The sequence below is a fragment of the Perna viridis genome, chromosome 3 (assembly GCF_037379345.1).
Source record: "Perna viridis isolate PV_CMFRI_1.1 ecotype Kerala chromosome 3, ASM3737934v1, whole genome shotgun sequence".
Taxonomy (NCBI): Eukaryota; Metazoa; Mollusca; class Bivalvia; order Mytilida; family Mytilidae; genus Perna; species Perna viridis.
Window position 1 is genome coordinate 58,986,353 of NC_142447.1, and position 27,817 is coordinate 59,014,169.

Genomic DNA, 27,817 nt, shown 5'->3' on the forward strand with positions numbered 1-27,817 from the left:
CTAAATTAATACATTTACAAACTTGTTACCTGTGTTCTCCACAATAGATAACGGAACTAGACCACAGTCATACTAATGGATCATGACTGTAAGTTATTAATTCGTGTAGAAATGTTTATTCAATCATTTGACCAAATTAGTTTGATTAATATTTGAAAACAATCTGTGGTGGTTATTTCCATACAATTCTCCTTGAAGAGTAAATATTGCTGCTTAGAGGACATTGTTGAATTTAAAATGTGTCTTAACCTAGTTTCGCATTTGATTTTTATAATATAAACATCTTTTATTTAGCGAATTTATTTTTGATTTCGACATTTACCATGTATGTATAAGTATCTAAAAGACATTTACCACGTATGCTGTTTATATTTCGGGGTCTATTTATATGACGAGGAAGACGGTGCTATAAATAACTTGTAACATGAATTAACAACACCCATTAATCAATAATTGACCAATGAGAGATATACAGGCACGGTAAGGTCGTTCTGCATGGTCATTTTCGTCATATGCGTTGTCCCTAGTTAGAGCACACTTGGCCTTCCTCTCATATTTATTTGGGAAGTAGAACAAAGAAAAAATCTCAATTCATGTTACAAATGTATTTGAAACTTTTTATTAGTATTGATTTATAGATATAGCAAAAACATGTTAAAATGCCGTAACTGAAATGCAATATATGTAATGTATTCGTAAACATCACATTGACACTATACTTTTAGGTATTGTAAGTCTACCAGGATGTCAACTACGTCCATACAGAAAAGTGATGAACATTTACGATGTCAGCCATGTGCAGATCTTGGAGAATTTGCTGCGGTTACTCACTGGTGTCTTGATTGTGAAAACTATCTATGCGAGTCATGTTCCGTCTATCACCATGCCCTGAAAATAACAAAATCACATAAATTGATTTCAAAAAATGATTTTGAAACAATTCAACCCCATTTACAAACATTAGAAAAGAAATGTAGTGTACACATAAACAATGATTTGTCTCATTATTGTACAAATCACAATATAGCTTGTTGTGTGGAATGTAAAAAACAAAAGCACAAAACTTGTTTATTGGTATCGGAAATAGGAGATGCCGCTGCTCAAGAAAAACAAATCAGCTGTTTAAATGAATCACTTAAAAGTATATCACAAACATCAACACGTATTTTTAATCTTTTGGAGTCAAATGAGAACAACATATCAAACCTCGACGCGGAAGAAGAATCTTTATGCAGAATCCTTGCCTTAAAGCGAAAACAGATAGACGAAGCACTTGATAAGTTTGAGTCTGACGTGAGGATTGAAATTAAAACGAAGTTTGAGGCTGAAAAATTAAAGTTACGAAAACAAAAAGAAGAATATACGCGGCAAAGAGAAAATCTTACAAAAGGCAAGAAAGTTGTCACACTTTTGTCCGAGATTTCAACAAACGATTTCCGTTTCCCTTTAATACACCAAAAAGTCAAAAAAAAACTTTCTATTGAAAAGATAAATGACTTATGTGATTGCCATATTGAAATAAAGTCAAATTCATCAATTTTCGCAATAGTAAATATGACAGAAAGATCAACACAACTGAATGGCACAGTATCCTTCAGTGAAACTTCTAGTGGATTAAAACATAAAATACATACGAATACTCATGAAAACATTGAAAAGTCATCAGTCGATGAGAAGACAGCGGTGCTGCCCGGGATCAAGATTTTACCTTTGAATAAGAATTACAAAAGCCTTCAAAGCAGAAGATTAGAACAACCAAAATTGTTTGAATTACCGCCACCACTTGGTCCCCGTTTCGTAAAAATATTATCAAACAAACTTTTACTTATAGGTGGGAGCTCAAACAAGATTTTAATCTACACGACCTCTTTCGAGAAAAAGGGCGAAGTTCAGCTGCAATTCAAACCAACTTCCGCAAATGTAGTAAATGAAAATGAAATTATTGTGACTTGCTTTAAGGCTATTGTTTTCGTCGATCTGAAAGATTATAAAATTCAAGCATATGCGAGATGAATGTAATGCCGTTGTAGTGATTAAAGACAGATTAGTGATTAGTTGTAAATCTAGAGGAATAGTAATAACTAACATGGATGGAGAAACCATAAAAACTCTTAATACAGAAGTAGGAGAACTACGTATGTACAAGGTCAATAAGGACTCCGTAGCTATATGTAAGGTAGGATCTAATAGCATCCGAATATTAAACGTGCAAAACTACCAGATAAACTGTATTTCAGTTCTATTGTCTATCAACTGGATGTGTTGTGATCAAAGAAGTAATATTTATTTTACAGCTTTAGGGGAAAGTCGAATATATAAACTGATCATCGAATCCAAAAGATGCATTTCACTATCGGAAATACATGAAGAAATTCAAGAAGTTCAAGATTCATCTGGAATAGATTATAATTTCTTAACACATTCAATACTAGTTGTAGGAAGAAATGGTCAGACATTACATATATTCCAGTTGGTCGAGCCGAAACTGTAATTTTTATGTAGTATTGTCTACAATATATCCAAATTTGTAAAATGAAGATGTTTTAACAACGACTTAGGTGATACAAACTGATGTATTATAATGTTTGTGATGTGATATGTTTATTATATTAACTATTTTCTCTTGTCTCTTCGTCACAAATTATGAAAGACACTTTAATTCATTTCAAGTACCGGTATAGTGTTATTATAAATTATTCCATTATTCCAAGACTTTGATAAAAAATAAACAGTATATTTAAGCACACAGTACAATCAATATGAGATGAGACACGTTTAATCTGAAACGCTCCAGAAAAAATCATAACTGTTAACACCTTTTGGTGGCTTAGTGCGATCGAACCTTGGTTCAATATGACATTGGGCCGAAATGTCCAACATTCATAAGAAATTATGCGTAAGACTGAAAATGTCATTTTTGTACACACTCTGTACAATGCGAATCTATCTAATGATATGTATTTACTTGTCTATAATGAATTAAATCTATCCGTTCTATAAATGACTTCGTCGTCGTGGACAAATTTTTAAAAAATCTTCTCCTCTGAAATTACTGGACTGACAGGTTTTAAACTTGGCATGATTGTTCCTTAGGGTGTTCTGCACAAAATGACAGTTAGGATTTTTGATTCATGAAAAAACATGGCCGCTGGTACTAAAAATAGAACATAGGGGTCAGATTGCAGTTTTTTGTAAATAACTCAAAAACCTTTCTGAATTTCTGGCATGGGTAAAATTGTTCAGCATCATGAGATGGACATAAGCCAAAATTTTCAAAACGATTGGTGTAGGAGTTACGGCCCCAGAAACAGTTTTTTTTTTCTCAAAATCCATTGCACAGAATTCAATAAAAGTTGGCATTTATGTTCCCTAGGGTATTTCACACATATTGACTGTTGGGATTGTTGATTCATGAAAAAACATGGCCGCCGTTACTACAAATAGAACATATGGGTCAGATGGCCGTTTTTTTTTTTTTTTGCAAATAACTCAAAAACCGTTGCCTTTACCGAATTTCTGGCATTGGGTAAAATTGTTAAGCATCATGAGAAGGGCATATGCCAAATTTCCAAAATTATTCATTGACTAATGTAGGAGTAACGACCCCTGAAACAGTTAAGCATAATAGTTCTTTAGTGTATTGTGCTCAAAATGACTGTTGTGATTTTTAATCCGTGAATAGATATGGCTGCCTACACTAAGAATGGGACATAGGGGTCATAAGACAGGTTTTTGAAAAAAATTCAAAAATTATTGCCTTTAGCAAAATTCTGGTTCAGGTCATGAAAATGCTATGAAAAGCATTTCCTGCATTTGACATTTTAGTTGATTTTAACTTAGCCTGTCTCATCAAGGTTTTCAAATAAGCAAATGGTTGACCAGGTGAGCGATTCAGGCTCTCTTGAGCCTCTAGTTTAACATTTAGTTTCGAAGTTGTGAGATTGTACGTGGTTATAATGTTTAAATGACTAAGTTGTGAATTAAAAATTCTTTCATAAGAATAAGTTACAAAAATCCATTAAAAAGAAAACGTCAAACAAATATCAATGAATGTTTCATTTTTTTTAGTCATATTACACCACTTTAATTATCTTCCAATACGATTTAAATCGTCTTGATATACAGTTGTCATGATCGATTTGTATCTAATCATCGCAAATAGTGGACGTTTTCCGAAACTGGTTTGATTCTCAATTGCATTTTCAAAAACTGCTAAAAATGTACAAAAATCCATTTTATGATAAATTTTAAAGGTTCCTATTCAGTGAAGGTGCAATCCCGATATTGATACTTTATCATACATAACATCATAACATTATTATAGTGAACCCAAGTTAACACAACCTTTTACGTTCCGATTTTTTTTTGTTATACATTCAAATGACACAAATAATAAGAAACTAAATTCATCCATAAAATTCAATTATGTGTATTACATGATGAATATTGTATAAATCGTCATAAATATGCTTGTTGTACGATTTACTACCTACAGGATAAATGAATACTCCGCAGTTAATGGACTGAATGCTCATAAGCTTATTCTGTTGAATTTCCTACAAAACAAACATTATTTGCCCTTTAAAATAAAAAAAATCTGCATACTCGTAAATACCAGACACAGCAGGAAATGTGAATAGGTGTTAACAATAACAATGAAAACATTATCTTGGGATATATTATTTTTCAACAAATCCATGTTTCACAAATAAATTAGTATCACAGTTTTGTATCACATTCATTAATGTGTGCATCATCCAAATATTGTACATCAAGAATTAGTTCTATTTTGTTAATGTCACCATTGACAATGTCAGGGGTATACATCAAATTCTCCTTGCCATCTGTAAAGTCACCAAGTGAATATGAAGTATTACACTCAACTGATCGTTTCTCTAAATTTATTTGACTGGCTCTGTATATACAATAACATAATATCAATAGAACAATAATCCACAGAACGCCTCCAACGGAACAAATGGTAATGTAAGCGTTAGATACAGATTGGTCTCTGATATACAAGTTTCTGTGGGTCTTTGCGGTACTGGTCAGCATCTCTTCTACATTTACAAAATAAAACACACCATTAAATGAAGAAGCAAAACAAGTATTGATAAATTATGCCACATTGTCCTTTGTTGTTTTAAAGATGGATGATCTAGACATTAATGACATAATCAATTTGCCTTTGGTTTCAGCTTTAAGTCCGGAAAACAGGAAAAACGATTTCATCAATCATCAAAAATCACGTACACACTGATAACAACTTAGAAATAATGTCAAAAGTGTCGGAATAAAAACTCGGGATTGTGTAGCGAACTCAAAAATACATAGCATCATTATCTAAAGAAAACATATTCATAATTTGTTTATGTGTAAAGGGTATACAGATAGTAAGAACTAGTAGTTGTAATTGGTTGGTCGTCATAAATCTACGCGTGTCGTAGATTCGATAAGAACTGTAATCAGTTGATTGTCATAAGTCTACGCGTGTCGTAGATTCGATAAGAACTGTAATCAGTTGATTGTCATAAGTCTACGCGTGTGTTAGGTTTGACATGGAAAACGGACAAACACAACGAAGAACACAAAGTAACTAAAATCATACATACAAAGAAACGAAAGTAAATGAGAATCTCGGACTCCCCTAAAAACTTGGAGCATGGATCAGATGCACCGGTAGGGTGAGCGTCCTATGCTTTTCTAGAAATACCCGCCGAATTGCTCATAAAAAGTCAAGTCAGGTGTAGACGAAAGAAGAACGGAAAACTATGACACGTTGAACAAATCAGTTTCCTTGGTGCATATGAATAAGAACAGTAATTAGTTGGTTGTCAAAAGTCTACACGTGTGTTAGGTTTGATAAGGACCGTAAATAGTTGATTTACCTTATCATAAGTCTACACGTATAAAAGGTTTGACAAGTGTAAACGGTCTCTGTTAAAAAGAAAGATATACCTATTAATGCAGTAACTGGTATTTTTTGTTTTGTTTTGTTTTTGTTTGTTTTTGTTTGTGTGGTTTTTTTTGTTTGTTTTTGTTTTTATTTTTTTATTTATTTTTTTTTTTTGTTATCATAAATTACCTGAACTATTTTCTGTTCTTGAATCTTTGATCTCATCTTAAAAAAGTAAGGCAAAATTAACTTTTTGTGTCATGGGATTCGATTTTATATTCTATGATTTGTTTGATCTCTGTGTTTTATTTTAAATTTTACATGTTAGCCTATTATTTGTCCGTATTTCTGATTGGTCTCTATTTTACATGTTAGCCTATTATTTGTCTACTATGTAATTCTCGTCTTTATTTCATTTTTATCTATAGCTTAACAACTTGTGTCTTTTGTAAATCATTTGTAACATTATATTGTGTTTCGTTCTTTTTCTTTTATCTTTCGATGACGTTAAAGGTATACGTTTCAATATTTTAGTTTCAAATATCAGGATACATTGCGTACTTCTTTCATGTAAGCTGTGTGCAGTTGAAACATTATACAAATTTTGCTACGCAGTATTCAGTATTATTGAATTGTGCGGTCGCATGAAAAAAGTCGCATTGATGGTCGACTTTTTTTTTTAAAATGTACATATAAGTGTAGAAATTTAGAAATTTAACCTTTCGTAGGCTTGTCACATTCAAAAGTTGTTTACTGCTTGTAACGATGCACACTTTACTATGGTGATCGAAAATTAAACGATGTAAAATGTCACATTGTCCATAATTGACTGTTGTATAGAAATAAAAATCTTTTTTTTTCTCGTAGTTCATACACAATCTGATTTTTTAACTGACAATACTAGCAATTATTCACTACCAATATGAGATAAGCTAAAATGTTATGACAACTGACAATACAGTACACACGGAAAATGTCACCAATTCGACAAATACCCCCGTCTAATATCCGTATTAGCCTGGTGCTGGTTAATCCAATATTTGTTTCTTTGTCATTTGATTAATGGTTTCACTTTACGATGCATCGTCTACCCAAGTTCATTCGACATATATTGATGACAAAAAATCATGTATTCAAGAAATGAATGTACTTCATATCGAAATTTTCAGTATATATATATATATATATATATATAATTGGTATTTTGATACTTATTTAAGGATTGTGATACGGACTGTTATATTATTTCGATCTGTGAAAAGAAATAACCCTTATTACATGCCGAACACTAAATTACATGCGTAGCAGCTTATTTTCAAGTTAGAACCACGGGCGTTGAGGTTATTTCAAATAGTCCTCAAAACAGTCATTCCATGTGATTAATTTCAGTATCAAAATTCAACTAGTAAACCATTAAAAATGTCACAGTCACATTACAAAATTTGGTCAACGAAATGATGGACAAATCTTTTTATCAAGTCAGAAAGCGTGTTACTGTAATTGAACTACTCCAATATCATTTTGAAGGAGATATTGTTAACTCCATAATAACCTATTTGGAATTTGTATTGAACTGTTCAGTTGAACATATCGGAATAATGGACTGGTTAGTCAATAAATGGCTAATTGTTTCCTTAATGCGCCTTATCTCAATATGGCTAGCCAGCCATGGACCAATAACTGAGCCAATACGAAAAAAACATTACGCAATAACAGGACAAGTCAGTTTAGTCAATTTAGTTTATTGGGAGCAGTGAGTTAGATTTTAACCCTTATTTGAATGTAATACTAAACATAAATATTGTACTTAATATATTTGATACTTCACCTGCTCCTGATATTACAACATCATCAATTGCTATGTCTGAGGCTAAACTTCCTACCATTGCTTGAAATCCTATCTAAAATCAAAATTTTATTATTATCCGAATTAAAAAAAAAATAAAAATAACAATTATCGATTAAGGAGTTCACCGAAAAAAATTAAGCTTTTAGTTAATACGTTAGACACTGTGAGGTAAGCCTTATTAGTCTAATTGTAAGGAGTCTAGCGCGATACAAAAAAGTCTGCGTAGCTACGGCAAGGTCTGGCATTTCATATGAGTTGATATATATAAAATATATAAATACTCCATACGCAGGTGCTGAATAGATGTTGTCACAGATGAAAGGAAAGTTGACAATCCGGAATGAAAAGTCATCACGTTTGTCTTATAGTTTCGTCAATATTTTTTCCTTTACTATTGATCTCTCAGTGTAGGTCAAGATATGAGACTGACTGCACAGTGTCTGTAGTAAGAAGTATCAAGTGATATCACTTGTCCAAATCCTCGTGTCGTGCGAAACACACAGTTTTCTGACAAAATGTACTTTGCGCATATTGTTTATTGTGTAAAATTATTCTAATAAACATTTCATTTCACTCGTTGTTTTTTCAGTCATTTTTCAGTCATTTTCTGTATGGATAAAAATACTAAGTGTAATTCTAGTCATACTTCAATTTTATAACGTTTTCCTGTCGATTCTCAATTTTACCTTAAAAGGTCCCCAATGCTGTAAAAAGATTGATGTTTGTTTCCATTCGGATCCATGTTCTCCTTTGATTGTTGCGAGTAGTTCAGAATCTTCAAAATCTATACCTAAATGGTTGTTTTTTATGGGAATTAGATAAAGTTTTAGACTTTGTATGAATATTCCATGTAAACAATACCAAAACGTGACGTTAACGACTGAGTTCTGTGCTTCTAGACTCGGTGTTAACAGAAGGGCAATATCTCGATGTTTCTGATTGGTCGACTCCATGTAAATGTAAGAGTAACCTGAAATTAAAAACTGCATTGTCACGTACATTATCTTGAAATGATTTTATAACAAAATCCTTTCAAGTCATTCGTAAAATACCACGCTGTGCAAACAAATTGAGCAAAAATTCAATATTAAAACTAAAATACCTTTTCCTCGTCTGTCACCTTTTGGTCCTGAGCCAGTCGTTGGTGTATGTCCAGACCATACTTTCCAATTGGCAGCATATTTCTTGGAAGTTTGTTCTACAACCCATCCTTGACACAGGGAACCCGTGTTAAAATCACAACTGATTTCAGTATTGCTTGATTTAACTAGAAAATAAATGTTCTGTTTGTAATACGTCATATTACTTGATATAAAACTGTAAAATCAACATGATCTTTGGTGGAATAGAATAAAGTGGTAAATATTATGTCCAGTACCGACCAGAATATTCAACAAAGCATTCTTTGGTATTAAAGAAGTTAAAACATATTTGGAAATTTCCTGCACTGGCGCCTACAAAGATTTCATGATAGGATGACATACTGGAGAAATTAAAATTGCCAAAAAAAAAAAAAAAAAAAAAATCCGTGATGGCAAGACATCAAATTATTTTGTTCAATTAATACTTGCTGAAAACGTTTACCACAAGTCAAAACCAGTAATATAAATGTAACAGAAAAGTATATCAAGAAACAAAGTACTTACTAAATAAACCGATGACAATAAACATCACAAATAGGTACATGTTGAGACTAACGATCGGAGTTTATCTTACAGTTACAAATAAAAAGAACCAAAATCGATATAATGGAAGGCTTAGTCAGTACTGTTTAAAAACAAATTTATCAAAAACGTTACGTACATATCATTACTGATAACCCTGTTTATTGTAGTAATGTTTGTAGTTTCTTTAAATTTTCCTGCGGTGTTCGTATGTTGTTTGTGATTAAATCATAATAATTATGATAATAAAATCTTTTGATCCACAGTTGATGCCTAATGCTTTACTAAAAATCGTTATTTTTTCTAACAGTAAATAAATATTTAAATAATAACATTGATGTATTTGGTGCGTTCAACAAAACAAACGTTTTCAGTTAATTGATATAACTCTGCGATTTTTTTTGTGTCAAAAGGGAGATAATGCTAATTTTTTTTATCAGAAAAGAATACCCATAGAATTACAGTAAGAAATAATAATATATGTAGATTCAAAAATAAATTATGTATTTAAGTGAATATTGAATAAATAGTAAATGTACTGTTAATCATGTCTTGTTTCACTACGAACTCTACATGTATTAGCAACATGTGTAGGACACATGATAAATCATGGGAAAATCGTTTATAATGATCATATAAAGATATTCGTAAGGTGTACATATAGAATCATGGGGAAAAAATATAAACAGCAACGCATATAATAGAAAATCCTGTAATTTATTCCAATACAGATGTGACAACTACAAGCAAGTTTCCAACCACAAGTGTTAGAGTATAATACACACTTAAAACTTTTTAAATATCAGTCATGACCACTGTGTCCATAACCATTCTAGAAAACGTCTACATGTATGGTATCAGGCTTTGCCTAAGAGAGACAGGGCTATTTTTACTCATATATCATTGACTTGGTTGATGATTCATTGCTACATTGTCATATCGCTAGTGTCTCCACAAACTGGAATATAGGGAGACAATTCCTATACAACACAAGATGTGCGTCAGCGTTAAAAGTTCAAGCAATAACTTTCTAACTGCATGTTTCTACGTCACTTCCGACAGAACGGTTTTGAAACCTTTTATGTTTCAGAGCATCTACAAAGATGGGACTCGTTGACACCCGTCAGTATTATTTACAGACAACTTTATAACATTGACAAGGCTATGCCACTTGCGTGTATGAAACACAAAAATATGAAAATGTGCTAGTTACAAAAATATCAATGCATGGTAACTTTATCACAGTATATTGTCTCTCATTACGTAATTAATGTTGAAAGAGTAATAACGGGAACCAAGATTTGAGTACAAATTAAAAGACCAAAATCAAAGGATAAAGACTAGACAGTGAAATAGACATGCACAACAAAGAATATGAAATATCCAAAATAACACGTACAAAGAAATATATCCAAATGAGGAACTCGAACTTCTGTAGCAATATAACGATGTTCCAGAATTGTAAGACTTGAGTACGCGTAGTTACGGTAAGCTCTGGCATAACGTATGAGTTGTAATGTTTTATAAATATAACGGTTTTTGCCTTGATATTGCCATTTTTATATGGTCTTTTCGTCTTTTGACCATTCCTGTTGACTATTGCCTAGAGTTTGCCTACCAGGTCGGTAATTTTCTTCTGTGATAAAGAATTTTCATGACAAAGAATTTCTAGACAAAGTTCAATGCAACATGTAATACACAAACGGGTTAACAATTAACTATACTATACAGCATAGTAATTTTATTATTTTTAAATACAACAAATCATTACAAATAACTAGTGCACAGTTGAAATAACAATAACGCAAATAATATATATGTAAACAAAATAATGACACAAGTACATTGATATCTGGCCTGGCCTTGGATAGCAATATGATGTTTCCAATTAAAATATACCTAGTCAAATTCGAAAATTGTAAATGTAAGCGTTACAATGATGTACTAGAATGGCGGAATGAAAAGGAGGCACAATATTCGAAGTATAACTGTTTTATATTGTTATTCGTTTATTTCATTCTTGAATCCAAAACAATGGTCGTTGACAATCCCAACATTAACTTGCTGTAAATACTGTAAAATGCCCAAACATAAATTAAGCTCTTGAGATTTATTACTTATTCATTGAGACCGTCATATATATGTATGAAGGACCATAAGTTGAATGATAGTCAGTAAAGCATCCAATTTAGTATTTATATGGACTGCACGAGTTAATCAAACATAACATGTACACAACAAAGTTACAAACCTTTTACTCGCTTTTAATTGTGGTTTTCTTTTCATGCAGAGGTAAGATTTTTTAGTTACTAATTAGTAAATAGTGGATAACAATAAAGATGTAAATTAGTGTGCTTACAATTTAAATTTATCTACAATGTCAAAAGGGATTTTATTTTGTGATAGAATTGATGCTAAACAGTAAATTTTCCTAGATCCTCTTTTTGTTAGACGAAGACATTCGGGTTTGTCCATGAATGCCAGCAGATTTATGGTTGAATTTTAATCCTGACTAGAAATACTTTTAAACTCAAATATTTTCATCTCAAATGAACTTTTAAGCATATGTAATGATACTAAAATGAACGATAATATTTTTACAAAGGATTATGCATGCCACCCTTACCTGATGTTGACACCTGTACACCTAAGTCAGGTGCCTGTGTCAATGATACATCACAATGTATTGGTTTTATCGATACTTCCGGATTGTGTCGTAACGATTACCTATGTTGTAAGCCTGCTCCTTCTACCCTACAACCAGAACCTCAATATCCAGGTGTGTAAACATTATCTACATTCTCATTTTGGGTATATCATTGAAATATTGAATTACAATAAAAGCAAAAAATTTCTGCTAAAACGAAAAAAAATGGAAAGCCTGTCGCTTCATTTTAATTGATTTCAGCTTTTAAAGAAAATACTTAACAGCATTGCAATTAAAAATTGCATTGTTGGAAAACAGTCGTGAACAGATGACATGATCATATATATATATATATATATATATATATATATATATATCTGGAGATATATGACATGAAAAATAGTAGTTTATCCTTATTGAAGAAAATTTCCAAATTTCCATAGGTTTTGAAACTTGTGGATTGATAACCCGGATAAAAAGTAATAAGAGAATCAGTTCCAGGATAGTAGGCGGAGTCGACTCTGAGGAAGGGGAATGGCCTTGGATGATATCTATCCATGATTATTATGGCCATTTCTGTGGTGGAACGCTTGTCTCCAGTACATGGGCTTTGACAGCTGCACATTGTCTTTACGGGTGACTTTTTCAATCACAATAATAAAATCACATTACTATTTTTTTGTAACTTGTAACATTTTTTGAAGTATTTGGGCATTCAATATAGCTGTATATGTTAGTGCGTAATATCAGCTTTACGTAATAAATGTTTTTTTTTTCTTTCATTTTTAATTTGTTCATTAATTGACTTGCATATTTAAAAAAGCATAACGACTTTCAAACTACAGAATCTCCGTAGAAACAAAATACAAACGAGAACGAGAGGTTAAGTGTTTATAAATAATAATTAAGTCATACTGATTTTTTTTTAGTCTTACTACAGGAGATTTTAACCTTACCCTTGGCGAACATCACACAGCGTTTGTCACTGGAAATGAGAAAACAGTATTGATAGATAGTTTGTTCATTGTAAGCATCAGACAATAATTTAATGATTATCACGACTTATGTTCTTCATAAATTGATTTAGTATAATAAAAAACTGTTGATCTTTCTGTCTTGTACAACGTAATTCCACGTGACAAGCTGTTGATCTTTCTGTCTTGTACAACGTAATTCCACGTGACAAGCTGTTGATCTTTCTGTCTTGTACAACGTATTTCCACGTGACAAGCTAAAGTCAATTATGTGTGTTCTTATGCATGGCCTATTTGTTTTTATAACTGTATCAAGCTATGTTTTTACATGGGTTACTACAAAAGCAACTAGTCTAGTCCTTTTACTTCAGTTTTCGTTTAATAGATAATGTATTATGTCTGAATAAGCCTAAGTTCAATGATAACATACATATCAACTATCCAAATAAACTTTTAATCAACGAAACAGATGATGCACCATCTTTATACCTATACAACGACGTGATGAGTTCGACTTTCCAACAGCTCCTGCAAATAGAGAATATATTTCACAGTTGATCCGTTACTGTCGTGTATATAATGTAGGGCTATAGAGCTATCAAATAAGACAGGAGCATGTTCAACCTTTGTCGAAACATTTATCATCACTACACGGAAGTTTATGGTCGTCATCACATGTGGTTGAAGTTTTTATCTCAACAGATGAGTCAAGATGAAGGTAGATTTCACATCTCACCGGATTAATAACCCGTCAAAGTTTACGATTACCGGATTTACATGATATGCTTACCCTTTGGGAGCACCGAGTGTTACTACTGGCTTCATGTGGGAGTGTTCTTACTGCAAATGCTTAAGTAATTTTTCTTCAGTTTCTACATGTAATTGTATTTTAATCTGTTGTTTCTTGTTTTCACGTTTTTAGATTCTGATGTCTCTAAATGCTGCGGTACTTACGTTTTGCGCTAATTGCTCACATACTTTTGCAATTATCATATAGATCGAAATACCAAATATTTTACCACTTTCAGCATCCTAACTATTCCGGAGGTTCACTCGGGAACTCTCGTCATGACATTGCGTTGATAAAACTGTCAGAACATGTCGATACGTTTGGTCATTACATAAGGACAGCGTGCCTACCAACGACTACCGGAAGTAATGGCCGCGAAAGTGATCTTGAACTTGATTGTTACGTTAGTGGATGGGGATCAACAGTAGGTTTGTGCCTTTACAAACAAAAAAGAATCTTTCGCATTGTCTAGGTTTTTAAATTAGGAATTTGTTACAGATTATTTTTATAAGGTCGGTAAAATAAGACACTAAGCTATCAATATATATTTTATTGATGATATTATGTTAATATCACATAGAACCAATTATATCAGAACTTCAACTGGAGCTTAGAAAATACGGGTATTATGAAATGTTTCCAAATTAACCACTGTACATAACATCAAACATTCTTAACGATATTTATGTAACGGTGTTTGTTCAAAATCTTGAATCACATGTTTTTTTTCATGTATCAGCTACTGTTAGGTGATGATTCAACTGATTCAACTAAAATTCGATTGCTTTATGAAAAAGATGTCTGTTTGTTTATAGGTACAGGTGACAATCGTCAATTGAAGCACATTAAAGTACCATTGGTTCCTATTTCAAGCTGTAATGATTCGTGGTTCGGTAATATACAAGAAACAAATATCTGTGCAGGGAATGGAGAAACAGGTGCATGTAAGGTAATAATAATATATATAATGAGTGAGAATTTAATCATTTCTTTAATAAATGGAGGTCTTTAATATATGAACCTAACATAAGATTAAATTCATAGTCAGACTCTGGGGTATGAGTGGCCGTTCATGTCAAAATAGCAGCGGGTGTTTCTAGAAAAGCAGAGGACGCTTACCCTACCGGTGCACCTGGTCCATGCTCCCAGTTTTTAGTGGAGTCCGAGTTGCTCATTTATTTTCATTACTTTGTATGTATGATTTTAGTTACTTTATGTTCTTTGTTGTGTATGTCTGTTTTCCATGCCTGGTCTTTGTCCCTGGATTACATTCTTTTAATTACCACTAACCTTGGTTCCCTTGATTTCTCTTTCATCTAGATGTAATTTTCTATCTAGAAACTTCTAGTTCTTTTATAGATACTTTTGATAGTTGTGAGATTTTAGATTCTTTTGCGAAGTATCTAGATACTCATGAGGAGTTTTTGTGTATTCAGATACTTGTAAGAAGCATCTAGATAGTTATGCGATGTATCTAGATACTTGTTAGAAGTGTCTAGATAGAAAATTACATCTAGATGAAAATGGCGCAATTTTGACATGAATGGCCACTCATAGGTTTCCTCGTCGTTCATTGAAGACCCCATGGGTGACCTTAATTAATTGAGCTGACATTGTTTTTATTCCGGTTGGTTATTGTCTCTTTGGCATATTCACCATATCCATTCTCGTTATATTTGATGAAAAATTCGTATATACATATTACATTTGACTATCAATTGTCTTTATATATTCGTGGAGGTGTTATTGAGTGTGTAATTGTAGATGTCATTTATTTCAGGGAGATTCAGGTGGGCCTCTGGTTTGTAATGTACGTGGTTTATATTATATATATGGAGTGACTTCGTGGGGATCTGGATCTTGTCAAATGTCGGGTTTCCCGGATGTTTATACTCGAGTGACGTCATATTTACCATGGATTCAGAATACACAGAAAAAACATGAGTTTGTCCAAGATAAATTTTATTCGACTATTCGAAAGATACTCAATTCTATTTTGAAATTCATAAAGATGTGTGTAGATGAGATTTTATCATGATATTAAATATACCAAATGTTGGTTTCTAATGTTTGTATTGTTCTCATTCCTACCCATAGTTCCGACAGTATAATTATACGACGATTTATTCATGATATGACATTGTTTGAGTGACAATTTAAAAGGTCAATGTACAAAAAATCTGTCCAATTCTTCATTACAAATGTAAATTTATAGTAACATTGGTGCCTCAAAATTATCCCCAGTCGGTACATACACTTTCTAGTACATTGGTACGACATTGCACCAAAAGTTCCAGCTATGTACTCCATCGTTATAGTATGATCCACCTTAACTATATAGCAGTTGTAATGCTCGGTGGTTATTTCTAGAAACCTTTCCCATTTTATTGTCTGTGTCGAGTCTGAGCTGAGCATTCAATTTCAATTTTCGAAGAGTGTACTCAAAGGTTTACAAAGATTTTAGTTGTTAATTTTGACATATATGCATTTATTTGTCCCTTTCATTCGCGTATATGTATAGTATGCCAATCGTAGTGTGCCTTTATTTTACTGTAGATCATATCCGTGGAGGAATCCTACGGAACCATCTATGATACATGCAGAAAGCACATCATATCCCTAAACTTTTTATTCCAAAACAACATCGTGCGTTATGTAAAATATCTATGGACAAACTGTGCAGAAGATCCATTGGTATGAAAAAGGATTGTGATTTTAAACTTGGTTGATTATCCTGCAATTTCTATTCTTATATTGCTTTATCACTATTGGACATGTACAGTGTATTTTTAATGTAAGTTGAAATTTCAATAAGTTATATTGATTACTGTCTGCTTGGTTGTTACACCAACATGTCTCAATACTAAGTATTATTTGGAATATTTCCATTTTGACCTTGTCTTTGCCATTTGGACTACAGATGTACTGTAAATTCGTTTTGGTCGATGAGTTTTATGTTGAGATTTATATAATCAACATTCCACTCATAAGTTAGTACTCAAAAAATTTCGTTTGTTATTTTAAAACCCTAACACTGCAGATCAATGAAAAAACAAATGACAATGTGACGATGATTAAATATGCACCTGTAAAAGTAGTAAGCCGGCACCTGTCCTGAAATTTTGAAAAATATCTGACTAACATTTTGGCAGACAAACTTTCCTTTTATAAAATATACAAAAGTAAGGAGCTCTGTGATTAGTGACAGATAATTAAATCTAAGTTGTTTTGGGCATGGTTAATGAGTCTAACATTGTTTTGTTTTCAACCTTTGCTGGAATCGTTCACACTTAAGTGCTGGATTATGAACTCTTCCAGGAGTGAAAAATTTGCTGTCAATGCTCAAACATTCAAACCAATTCTTCGTGTCTTCAGATAGATCTCTGAAATGAAAATTTGATTATTGTAGCATGGCTTCGTAACTTTCTGAAGATTTGTGAATCTAACAGCAGTTAATCGAGGTCAAAGATTAACCAAGGGAACCAAGGTTCTAGCGGAAATTAAAAGAAAGTAATCCAGGGACAAAGACCAAACATGGGAAACATACACAACAAAGAACATCAAATAACTAAAATAATACATACAAAGTATCAAAAGCAAATGAGAAACTCGAACTCCACTAAAAAACTGGGAGCATGGACCAGGTACACCGGTAGGGTAAGCGTCCTCAGCTTTTCTAGAAACACCCGCCGGGTTGCTCATAAGAAGGTAAGTCTAGGGTAGACGAAAGAGGAAATTAACAAATCAGTTTTCATGGCACAGATGGATGTACCATAAAGATCCACGAGTTCATGATGGCGACCATAAATTTAACTTCTGTAGTGATGACTTCAATCTTTTAGCAACATAACCCTGTTGCAGAAGCCTAACTGTAAGAGGCCTAGCAGGATACAAAAAGTCTGCGTAGTTACGGCAAGCTCTGGCATAACGTATGAGTTGTGATATGAAAACTCCATACGCAAGTGCTAAAGGGGTATTGCCACAGATGAAAGGAAAGTTGACAATTCTGAATGAAAAGTCATCACGTTTGTCGTAAAGTTTGATCAATAGTTTTCCTTTACCATCGATCTGTAAGTGTAGGTCAAGATATGAGGCTGACTTCACAGTGTCTGTAGTATCCTTTATCTCAAGTTCTCTGGGGTAGATGCGATGTATCAAGTCCTCGAAACGATAGTTCGCCATCTGTATACCGGAAACTGAGATTAAAGGATTTAGCTAAACGATGTTCTTTCTTTCGGATCAGATCAACTATAAAGTCAGCCTCATAGGAGTGTAGGAATAGGTCAGCAAGTAGAGGAGCACAATTTGTTCCCATTGGAATACCGACCATTTGTTGAAAAACGCGTCCACCACACTGGACAAGTATGTTGTCGATAAAAAAAATCCAGCACTTCTGTAGTATATTTGGAATATGATTTGGAATTATTTTTTACAAAGTATGAGGAATCTCTACCAAGAACTATATAATTATATCTAAGTGTACCATCTTTTTTGGAAAACAACGATGTATTACGTTTTTGTGAGTCAGGATTGTACATGTAACAAGTATGAGGAATGTTAGTATACAGGGTTGAAAAAAAACTATAGGTTTTAATGCTATTATATTTTGATAATAATATTGAATTGAGGGTCTTCAAAAGATCTTTCGAATTTCACAGGATCCACATCGAATTATTACCACTACGGGAGTAACATGTGCTGTGGTAAGACTGGAGACCCTCTTTGAAACCTCATCTGCGCCATGAAAACTGATTTATTCAACGGGTCATAGTTTTCCTTTCGTCGTTTGTCTACCCCGGACTTGACTTTTTAATGAGCAACTCGGCGGGTGTTTCTAGAAAAGCAGAGGACGCTTACCATACCGACGCACCTGGTCCATGCTCCCAATTTTTAGTGGAGTCCAAGTTGCTCATTTGTTTTTGTTACTTTGTATGTATGATTTTAGTTACTTTATGTTCTGTGTTGTGTATGTCTGTTTTCCACGTCTGGTCTTTGTCCCTGGATTGCATTCTTTTGATTACCGCTATAAACTTGGTTCCCTTGATTACTCTTTGACAGCTGTGAGTATAGAAGTTAAAAGTTTTGAAAGAGGTTTGGTGGTACATTTTGCAGATCCAGCTATGTAACGTTGTTTGTATGGATTCTTGTGGAGTTTAAGAATCCAGTACATGGACGATAGATCACAATCATCATGTTTGGTAGAGAGACCGAAAGAGGATAGCACAGCTATCTCTTCTTCTGAGAGTGTAGTGGCAGTATAGGTCTTATCACTGCTATTATTTTCTATGTCTACCTCTGATGATAAACATTGGATGTAATACATTTTGCAGATAAAAACAATGTTGTTGTGGGCTTTGTCTGCTGGAACGACAACATATCTGTCCTGTATAGTTGACAATGTTTTTGCTACATCTGGAAAAGTATCCATCCTAATTCTTGTGGTCGACTGTTTTTTCATGATCACATTTTATACTTTACATTTATTATACCCCGCTTGGGAAGTGGGAGTATATATTGGTAGGGTGTCCATCCTTCCACCTGTACTGCAGTGTCCATACTTCCACCCGTACTGTAGTTACGTAAAGGGGTACCTTTCCTTATCAGTATTAAGCTAATCCTACACAACAGGATTCTATAGCAGAACATGGACTTGATTTGTCTTTATGAATAAAGGATATCAATGCATCTATTACTTAGGCAAGTTCAGTTGTTACTTTCGCACGGTGTGTACAACATTTTTCCGTAAATATTTCGTTGAAGATGTTTTACTGGAAAGTATTACACATACCTTATGGTAGTATCGTCTATTGGATTAAACAAACAGTAATGTGATATTCTTAGCCAAATATTTCTCTTCGTGAGAAACTTTACAGTTTTGAATGGTGTCATGTAAAGTCAAGTGACTTCAACGAACAATTATAATATCTGAAAATGGCACAATATGGAAACCTTTACTTTCCTCGAGATAGATAAGATTAGACATTTTCAACATAAATCAACAACTTTTGTTGATCCAACAAATTGAGATTGGCCTTAAAAATCGATGACTTGATTATTAACTCGAACAGTTGAAAACATTATCTGTCCAGACTCATTGAGAAGATTTCTACGTAAAGTCGACAAAACGCTCGATTTATGTTGTAATGTCAACTCCATCAGGTTTCAATAAAAATTATAATTGTGCATCTTTGGAGGGTACATGTGACTAAATGTGTTTTCGTGGATTTCAAAGTTTCTGTTTTAAATTCATTCGATATTTATCATTCGATTTAATTTTAACGATGTACAAATGAAAAAAAAAATAAAGCAGACGTATAAATATAGTTATGCCTTACTGTTTAAAAGACGTAGAAAGCAAAATAATGAACTCCTATAAATTTTACGATTCGACCAATGTGTACGGCAAACATTAAATCCTTATGTTTAACTCTCCCTATTATCGTTAGGTATAATTGTTAAGAGATTTGTACTAAACAGATCCTAATCCCTTTCACTCAACAGAAACTATGGATAAGGACTGAAATTAGGTAACATTTTAATACCATTATATAAATCCTGATTAACAAAATAATGTGCTGAGACATTAACCACAAGTAATTCTTAGTATAAATAAAAGTATTATTGTTAAAATTACTGCTTGTGGACCTGCAAAAAATGTAGTCTATATAAAAACGAATCAATGTAGTATTTTAGATCTTGACTAAATAGAACACTACATACTATTATGTTTTGTAGGAAATATCACTGCTTATAACAGAAAACAAGTGCATAATGTGATTAACTTCCTGCTTCTTAAAACATTTTATTTTTCTTTACTATTTTGATTGTAAGATAATTTGGATGTACCTTGACTTACAGTGGAAACGGACCATTGTAATATTAACAAGACATACATGTTGGCGTTTTTAGTTTTAGTTAAGGAGTAGTTCTACGCTATGATAAAAGATAATTTTGATTCATTTGATATACATTAAATGCAGGAACATGAAAGTGCATTTAAATTTTAATTTACAATTGTGACTCTGGAACAAAGGGATTTTTATTACAACTGCATTTGAGTCATATACAAAAGTGATAATGGTAATACTAACTATTAAAAACTGTAATACTGCGTTAGACTGTGATATAGAACACTTACTGCGTCAGACCGTTATGCATAACACTTATGGCGTCAGACTGTGATACCGAACACTTACTGCGTCAGACTGTGATACATAATACCTACTGCGTTAAACTATGATACATAACACTTAATGTTCTAGACTCTGATACACAACACTTACTGTTCTAGACTATGATACAGAACACTTATCAAGCCAGACTGTGATACACAACACCTACTGCGTCAGACTGTGATATAGAAAACTTACTGCGTCAGACTGTGATACATAACACAAATGGCGTCAGACTGTGATACAGCACACCTACAGCGTTAGACTGTGATACATACACTTACGGCGTCAGACTGTGACATATAACACTTATTGCGTCTGACTGTGATACATAACTATTTCTGCGTCAGAGTGATACAGAACACTTACTAAGCCAGACTGTGATACATAACTATTTCTGCGTCAGAGTGATACAGAACACTTACTAAGCCAGACTGTGATTCAGAACACTTACTTCGTTAGACTGTGATGCAGAACACGGACGGCGTCAGACTGATATATAACAATTACTGTGTCAAACTGTGATACAGAACACTTACTGCGTCAGACTGTGGTACATCTACACTGTGATTCAGAACACTTACTAAGCCAGACTGTGATGCATAACACCTACTGCGTTAGACTGTGATACATAATACTTACTGCGTCAGACTGTGAAACATAACACTTATGGCGCCAGACTGTGATACAGAACACTCACTTACTAAGCCAGATTGTATTACAGAACACTTACTAAGCCAGACTCTGATTCAGACTCAGACTGTGATTCAGAACACCTACAGCGTTAGATTGTGATTCAGAACATTTATTGCGTTAGACTGTGATACATTTCACTTGTGGCGTCAGACTGTGATACATAACACTCATTGCGTCAGACTGTGATATATTACACATGTGGCGTCAGACTGTGATACAGAACACCTACAGTGTTAGACTGTGCTTGATAACACCTACTGCGTAAAACTATAATACATAACAACTACTGTGTTAGACTGTGATGCAGAACACTTACTGCGTCAGACTATGATACATAACACCTACTTTTCTACACTGTGATTCAGAACACTTACTAAGCCAGGCTTTGATACATTACATCTACAGCGTTAGACTGTGATACATAATACTTATGGCGTCAGTCTGTGATACACAACACTCACTTACTAAGCCAGACTGTGATACAGAACACTTACTAAGCCAGACTGTGCTTCAGAACACCTATAGCGTTAGACTGTGATTCAGAACATTTACTGCGTCAGACTATGTTACCTGACACTTACTGCGTCAGGTTGTGATACAGAACACCTACAGTTGTTAGACTGTGCTAGATAACACCTACTGCGTAAAACTGTGATACATAACACCTACTGCGTTAGACTGTGATGCAGAACACTTACTGCGTTAGACTGTGATACAATGGTATCAACGGCAGTGTGTCAGCGGCAGAAATGTCAATCATTTCAGTACTCAGTGGACGCAATGCCCAAAAGTTGACATCACTCATTTTCATCTGAAACCAATAAAGACAATGATTTCAGTGGTTATGGTTTTGTTTTTGATGGTCCTTCTATTTTGTTACATGCGACAATTAACCAGTGTTTTTTTAAATAAAATTTCCACCTTTCATTGCGTCAAAAAATGTTAGTGCTGGAGTTTACTATAATGTAGTCGATAATTTCATGCTGTAGTCCGTGTTTGTTTGAATTTTAGTTTTAGTTTGTTTTTTATTTTATTTTATTATTATAATGGGTTTGTTTACATCACTTTACTTGGGAAATTATACAGCTGATAATCATACTTCCAGGGGCGGATACAGGAATTGAAGAGCGGGTTGGGTGCACTGACTGCCGAGAGAAGGGTCTACACACCGTCATGCTTCAGTGAACAAACATTCTTACCGATAAACGGGATGACATGCTCCCGGCGCACCGGGCCTGGATTCGCCTTTGGGTTTTAGATATTAGAGTTACATTATCTGTACAGAGAAAAAAAACCTCTACTGTTTTATTGTTCCTGTTTTATATCATTGTTTGTACTAACAAACAAAAATAAGAAGATAAGTCATTTCTATGTCATAGTCCTTATATAAAAACTTCAACGTTGATGTTCATGGACTTGTTTTGTAGTCTATAGTGTATAAGTGTAAAAATACAATACCTGTTGTGTGCAGTCTAGTGTATAACTTAAAGTGTTTAACAGCGTACGGTCTAGTGTATAGCCGTTAAACACAGTACCTGTTGCGTACGGTCTAGCCTATATGCCTGTAATCCAAATCGTTCACACAAGAAAGGCAAGGAAACTTTTCTTGGTGGGAAACCATGTTGTTCCAGAATGATTGAAAATGCAATCTGTAATAAAATTTCAAAACTGAGGTCACCAATGATGAGAACTTCTTTAAACAAAAAAATATATTTCCGATAAAAAGTGGTCACTCAGAGATTATCCCCTTAAAAAAGACAAATTATTTTCCAGGATTAGCTAGCTTATTTGGTTTCAGTGGGACATATATGTACGACAGTATATGGTACCTGAGTATCGAAATAGTTGTTGATGTCCACACCATAGGCTTTCTTTAAAATAGAACTGTAAACTCTACAGTCGTGGAAAACCTAATAAAGAAAGCAAGTATAACAGAATCACTGATCTCGACAACGTATTTTTTGTCAGCCAAAGAAATTTGAGTTAATAAATTCGGTATTGCTTTAAGTTTGAGAATCCCATTCGAAAGCTATTGACAGACCCATAAAACACATTCACGATAGAGCATGCTTGTTTCATATTTCTCACAAAGGAGACTAAGTTCCATTTGCTCAAATGAGAGATAACACTATTGCTATTAAGATCATTTATTTAACAAATCTCATGTAATGAAATGTAAGATCGGATAACAAAATATAAATGAAAATGGTAGAGAAAACTAAAGAAGTTGAATAAATGACAAATTAAGCAAAGGTAGGGACATTTTAAGACAATAGTTATTTTATCAAGTCTTACTTCCTTTCTTACTAACAACTAATCAATGAATTTTAAGAAGCATATTAAAAACGCGATGCCCCATATGGCCCAACATATGTTTCTTAACTACATGCAGATTTTTATTGTATTTTCTTCACAAATATTTTGCCATGTTCGTTTCATTTCATTCTTTTGTATTGTTTAATTACCTTAACCCCAGGATTCGTACCTTAACCAATTCTCTAGACTGTAACAGTCTAATTACTGCTCCATCTAAGATAATACTGGGCTGCTTTCTGACGTCAAATATGTAGACTTCGTCATTACATGTACGAACTGTAATCTGGGTGATACTGCCTGTGTAAGTAAGTAAACAAAGCATTCTAGTTGATTCAGCTTTCTTAAAACCTAGTCTGAACCTATGAGTTGCCGATTGTTCAACAGTCAAACGTATCTGCCTGAAATTAACTTCCAATATAGTGTCACGCGTAGGTGCTTTTTATTTTATTTACAGGTTATATTATGCATAGAATGTCTTTTACGGGATTTTTTTTTACGATATAGCTTACTATAGAAGGCAGGCAGTTCTTATGATGAAGATGGCTGTTTTACAGGAGATACACTTTAACGTACACATCCAAAGTACATTATATTAAAACTTATATTAAGCTCATATACCTTTGGATTCCGTGCCTGTGCCCTTGCAGCATACCCCTATAACTGGTCTGTCCAGACACAACAACGATTTCACTACTTTTTCAGAGGTTTCCAGTGAGGATACAACCTTCACTTTCGGCATTTCAGCTGCAAGCACATGTATGACACTACATGTAATTTGTTTTAACAACTGAACTTTCAGAATTTATACTGTTTATGTTTGAGCGTTATATATCATACAAATGTGGAATGATTTTGAAAGTATGATGAAACCAGGATACTTTTTTGTACGTGGCATTAAATATGATAACTTTAAAATGTATAACTACTATCTTTTTTCGTGTATTTGAAGAAATATTATTTTGAGTAGCCATTAAAAGAAGCTTTTGCATTTTAGATTGCAATAAAATGTGCATTATCAACCTTACCTGTTTGAGAGATCAAGATTAATTGAGAGTTCCTTTATTATTAATGACAGGTATTGATTGAATGCCAGATTTGTTCAGCTTTAACAGTCGATTATGAATGGCAGTTACATAACCATAAATGAATAAAACACATCAGGATTTTATTGTAACTATGAAGTAATGAAACACTTGACTTTGATCTAAATAATTTTTTTTTCCTTCAGTTTTTGTCTAGACGTGCAAGTGAATTCCTTAAATTCGTGTAGTAATCTTAAGTATTGTATAGGTTACTCTGAAGGGGCAAATCCAGAATAATAAAAGGCTCTCGATCAAAAAATGTATAAAAAGGGGTTTTAGCTACCATTTGCTTATTTATGTCTATATATTTTGCACAGATTTATTAATAAGTAAATTTCCCAACAAAAGGGTGTTCTAACCAACCCCAGTACCTTTGATCCATCACTGACTTTAAATGTTTAAGACTTCTGGAAAGACACGCCATATCACAAGTCGAAACTAGAACAACATCCAGATCATAAAGGAGGGTGAACAGGGGTGCTAAATCCCCGCTTCTTTTCCCAGACTACTGCCTCCTACGTACCCTCCTGATTACCCGACCCCTTCCATTTACCCTGATTTAAATATTGTTCCCAATTATAATGCCCACTTCCCGTGTTTTTCACTCCCCGTTCCCTGACCCTTCAACCACTGATTCCTGCCCCCTTAACCCCGTATCCTCGTCCGCCTGTCCATCCTGCCATACAGGAATTCGTCCTTAGGTACACTGAATGATAATTAGATAAATTGTGAAACATGGTACAAGTATGTATTTTACAAACTGTTGTAAGAGCGAGCAAGAAAATGTAGAGTAATAAGTTCTGTTTCACGTTTACAAGCCACCGTAAACAGATTCCTGGCTATGTTGCTGTCACATGCCAGTGTTAACAGTTTGAGATGCTTAACCCCCTCCTACCTGCCTGTAACTACACATGGAATTATTCTATTATCTTATGATAGTCATCTTACCTTATTCCGTCATCAGGTATTTTGTACTTATCCAAACAGTGTTTGAAAAGAGTTTAGTGTATATTTAAATCGTAATTGAACAATAAAAGTAATTTATATTTACATTTGGTATATATTTCTACTTTTGTCCATGTCAAAAAAGAGTAATTTAAATACCATGAAATAGATCTCTGTTCAACAGACCAAAACAGGTTGTTTATAATATAGGAGAGAGGCGTTTATGTGCGAAATTTCAATCACATTAAATGGTCTAATACTAAAATGCATTGAAAACATATGTGAATAAAACCTCCTTGCTTAATGCCTCCTTGGTTCTATAATCAGACTGTAAAACATTATAAACTGAAAATCAGTCATTGAATATTAGTTTAGATAGGGGATACATCTAATTGTTCGAAGTAAAAACATTGCATTTCACGTACTCATTTCATACCGTATGCGTTCAAATAGAAAAAGACTCATTCACTCCCAAAAGAGATTATCCACATGAGCATCCCTCTGTATTATCCACATGAGCATCCCTCTGTATTATCCACCGGAGCATCCCTCTGTGTCCTTATCCATTCACAATAACATGAGGATTTGTTTTAGTTTACATATACATGGATGTTATTCTTATTTTCACAAAACTGTTGTCTTTTAAGTTGGGTAATTTTTTAATGACAATAAAATTTGCTTCCAGTCCATTCTTTCCAACGATCATTCCTGTGATTCTATTTAACTTCACAAAAATGAATTGACCATGAAGGAGGGTATTTTATATAAAACATACAGTCTTATAATGCATCACATTATGTCCATTGGTAAATTAATTTGTCAAATTATGAATTTTCTTGTCTTTATAAGAATCTTTCCTGTCCTGCATACCCATCTTCCTGCTTGGTCATTGGGAAAACGCGACAATGTGCTATAGATCCAAATTAACAATTCCAAGAAATAATTCTAATCAATACACGTAAATAACAAATCTCTTAATAGAACTAGTCCAAATAATTATGGCCTTTTAAATATTTTTCTTGGTCGCAATAAACGTCGGATAAAAAAATGCATCAGCAACATCATGAAATTATCTGGACCACGAATATCTGGTCTATATATTTTTTATTTTTTATTTTATTTTTTTTTGTATGCGGTAAGTAAACCATTATACTTATTCGTCTGAAGTGCCTGTACCAAGTCGATCTGGACCATTGCGGTACAACTGCTCTAGTGGTGTAATATCTGTTTTGCCAGATTTATTTTGGACTTGACTTTATTTTAGTTGTTACCCTTATTTCCTCTTTCGTCTACCACGGACTTGACTTTTTATGAGCTACTCGGCGGGTGTTTCTAGAAAAGCTGAGGACGCTTACCCTACCGGTGCACCTGGTCCATGCTCCCAGTTTTTAGTGGAGTTCGAGTTGTTCATTTGCTTTTGTTACTTCGTATGTATGATTTTAGTTAGTTTATGTTCTTTGTTGTGTATGTCTGTTTTCCATGTCTGATTTTTGTCCCTATATTACATTCTTTCGATTACTGCTATAATCTCGGTTCCCTTGAATAGCTTGATTACTCCTCTACATTATATTGTCAGGAACATTAAAAAAAAAAAAGGAGACCATCGTTCTACCAACACAGTTTACTTTCGCAATCGGTACTACTCGGCCATTTCCGCTACAATAAAAGATAACTTAATCCCGGCAAATTTATCGAGAAGAAATCTTCAGCCTTTCTAGTCTACACTGAAGAAGGAGGAGTTCCTCTTGTTTACTTTCGGTTCTATTTTCATTTTTGAAAGGGGCGT

General features: G+C 33.6%; 4 protein-coding genes across 10 annotated transcripts; 2 read left to right on the forward strand and 2 right to left on the reverse strand.

Annotated features, from left to right (window-relative positions):
• Positions 1-3,480, forward strand: LOC148623132 (uncharacterized). Its single transcript, XM_088573674.1, has 2 exons — positions 1-88; positions 726-3,480. Exon 2 carries the CDS (start codon positions 745-747, stop codon positions 2,011-2,013), a length of 1,269 nt encoding a protein of 422 aa, XP_088429800.1. The 5' UTR covers positions 1-88; positions 726-744; the 3' UTR covers positions 2,014-3,480.
• Positions 3,481-4,413: 933 nt separating this feature from the next.
• Positions 4,414-9,543, reverse strand: LOC148623133 (MAM domain-containing glycosylphosphatidylinositol anchor protein 1-like). The gene is made up of 6 exons (XM_088573676.1): positions 9,392-9,543; positions 8,848-9,012; positions 8,432-8,715; positions 7,725-7,797; positions 6,086-6,121; positions 4,414-5,060 (listed from the first exon to the last, which is right to left on the reverse strand). The coding sequence occupies exons 1-6, from the start codon at positions 9,429-9,431 to the stop codon at positions 4,720-4,722; spliced, it is 939 nt and encodes a 312-aa protein (XP_088429802.1). The 5' UTR covers positions 9,432-9,543; the 3' UTR covers positions 4,414-4,719.
• A 1,935-nt stretch (positions 9,544-11,478) lies between these two features.
• On the forward strand, positions 11,479-15,891 carry LOC148623134 (chymotrypsinogen B-like). Of its 2 annotated transcripts, none has more exons than XR_015920781.1 (7): positions 11,479-11,701; positions 12,015-12,188; positions 12,500-12,692; positions 12,986-13,082; positions 14,059-14,244; positions 14,636-14,769; positions 15,601-15,737. XR_015920781.1 is itself a non-coding variant. In XM_088573675.1 (7 exons), the coding sequence occupies exons 1-7, from the start codon at positions 11,638-11,640 to the stop codon at positions 15,856-15,858; spliced, it is 1,110 nt and encodes a 369-aa protein (XP_088429801.1). In that variant the 5' UTR covers positions 11,505-11,637; the 3' UTR covers positions 15,859-15,891. The 2 variants fall into 2 exon arrangements, 1 of the variants encoding a protein (XP_088429801.1); XM_088573675.1 differs by having other exon boundaries at positions 11,505-11,701; positions 14,059-14,248; positions 15,601-15,891.
• A 107-nt stretch (positions 15,892-15,998) lies between these two features.
• LOC148623135 (piRNA biogenesis protein EXD1-like) lies at positions 15,999-27,805 on the reverse strand. Of its 6 annotated transcripts, none has more exons than XM_088573680.1 (7): positions 26,468-27,805; positions 24,623-24,748; positions 24,174-24,301; positions 23,518-23,598; positions 23,224-23,337; positions 22,387-22,499; positions 15,999-17,203 (listed from the first exon to the last, which is right to left on the reverse strand). In XM_088573680.1, exons 2-7 carry the CDS (start codon positions 24,741-24,743, stop codon positions 17,068-17,070), a joined length of 693 nt encoding a protein of 230 aa, XP_088429806.1. In that variant the 5' UTR covers positions 24,744-24,748; positions 26,468-27,805; the 3' UTR covers positions 15,999-17,067. The 6 variants fall into 6 exon arrangements, with proteins under 6 accessions (XP_088429806.1, XP_088429803.1, XP_088429808.1 ...); XM_088573677.1 differs by having other exon boundaries at positions 26,457-27,805; XM_088573682.1 differs by lacking the exon at positions 26,468-27,805 and adding an exon at positions 26,138-26,403.
• Between the last annotated feature and the right edge of the window lie 12 nt (positions 27,806-27,817).

What these genes read in the sequence shown, in the direction of transcription:
- LOC148623135 (XM_088573677.1), bottom strand. Translation starts at nt 26,496, where the DNA reads ATGAGTCTTTTTCTATTTGAACGCATACGGTATGAAATGA. An exon ending in ACGCATACGGTATGAAATGA is followed by an intron (nt 24,749 to 26,456) that starts GTACGTGAAATG and finishes ATGTGCTTGCAG; the next exon opens with CTGAAATGCCGAAAGTGAAG. An exon ending in TTGTATCACAGTCTAACGCA is followed by an intron (nt 17,204 to 22,386) that starts GTAAGTGTTCTG and finishes TTTTCATTTCAG; the next exon opens with AGATCTATCTGAAGACACGA.
- LOC148623132 (XM_088573674.1), top strand. Translation starts at nt 745, where the DNA reads ATGTCAACTACGTCCATACAGAAAAGTGATGAACATTTACGATGTCAG.
- LOC148623133 (XM_088573676.1), bottom strand. Translation starts at nt 9,431, where the DNA reads ATGTACCTATTTGTGATGTTTATTGTCATCGGTTTATTTA. An exon ending in AGGTGACAGACGAGGAAAAG is followed by an intron (nt 8,716 to 8,847) that starts GTATTTTAGTTT and finishes TTTTAATTTCAG; the next exon opens with GTTACTCTTACATTTACATG. An exon ending in AAGAACAGAAAATAGTTCAG is followed by an intron (nt 5,061 to 6,085) that starts GTAATTTATGAT and finishes TTGTAAATGTAG; the next exon opens with AAGAGATGCTGACCAGTACC.
- LOC148623134 (XM_088573675.1), top strand. Translation starts at nt 11,638, where the DNA reads ATGTACACAACAAAGTTACAAACCTTTTACTCGCTTTTAATTGTGGTT. An exon ending in GCTGCACATTGTCTTTACGG is followed by an intron (nt 12,693 to 12,985) that starts GTGACTTTTTCA and finishes ATTTTTTTTTAG; the next exon opens with TCTTACTACAGGAGATTTTA. An exon ending in TGATAGATAGTTTGTTCATT is followed by an intron (nt 13,083 to 14,058) that starts GTAAGCATCAGA and finishes TACCACTTTCAG; the next exon opens with CATCCTAACTATTCCGGAGG.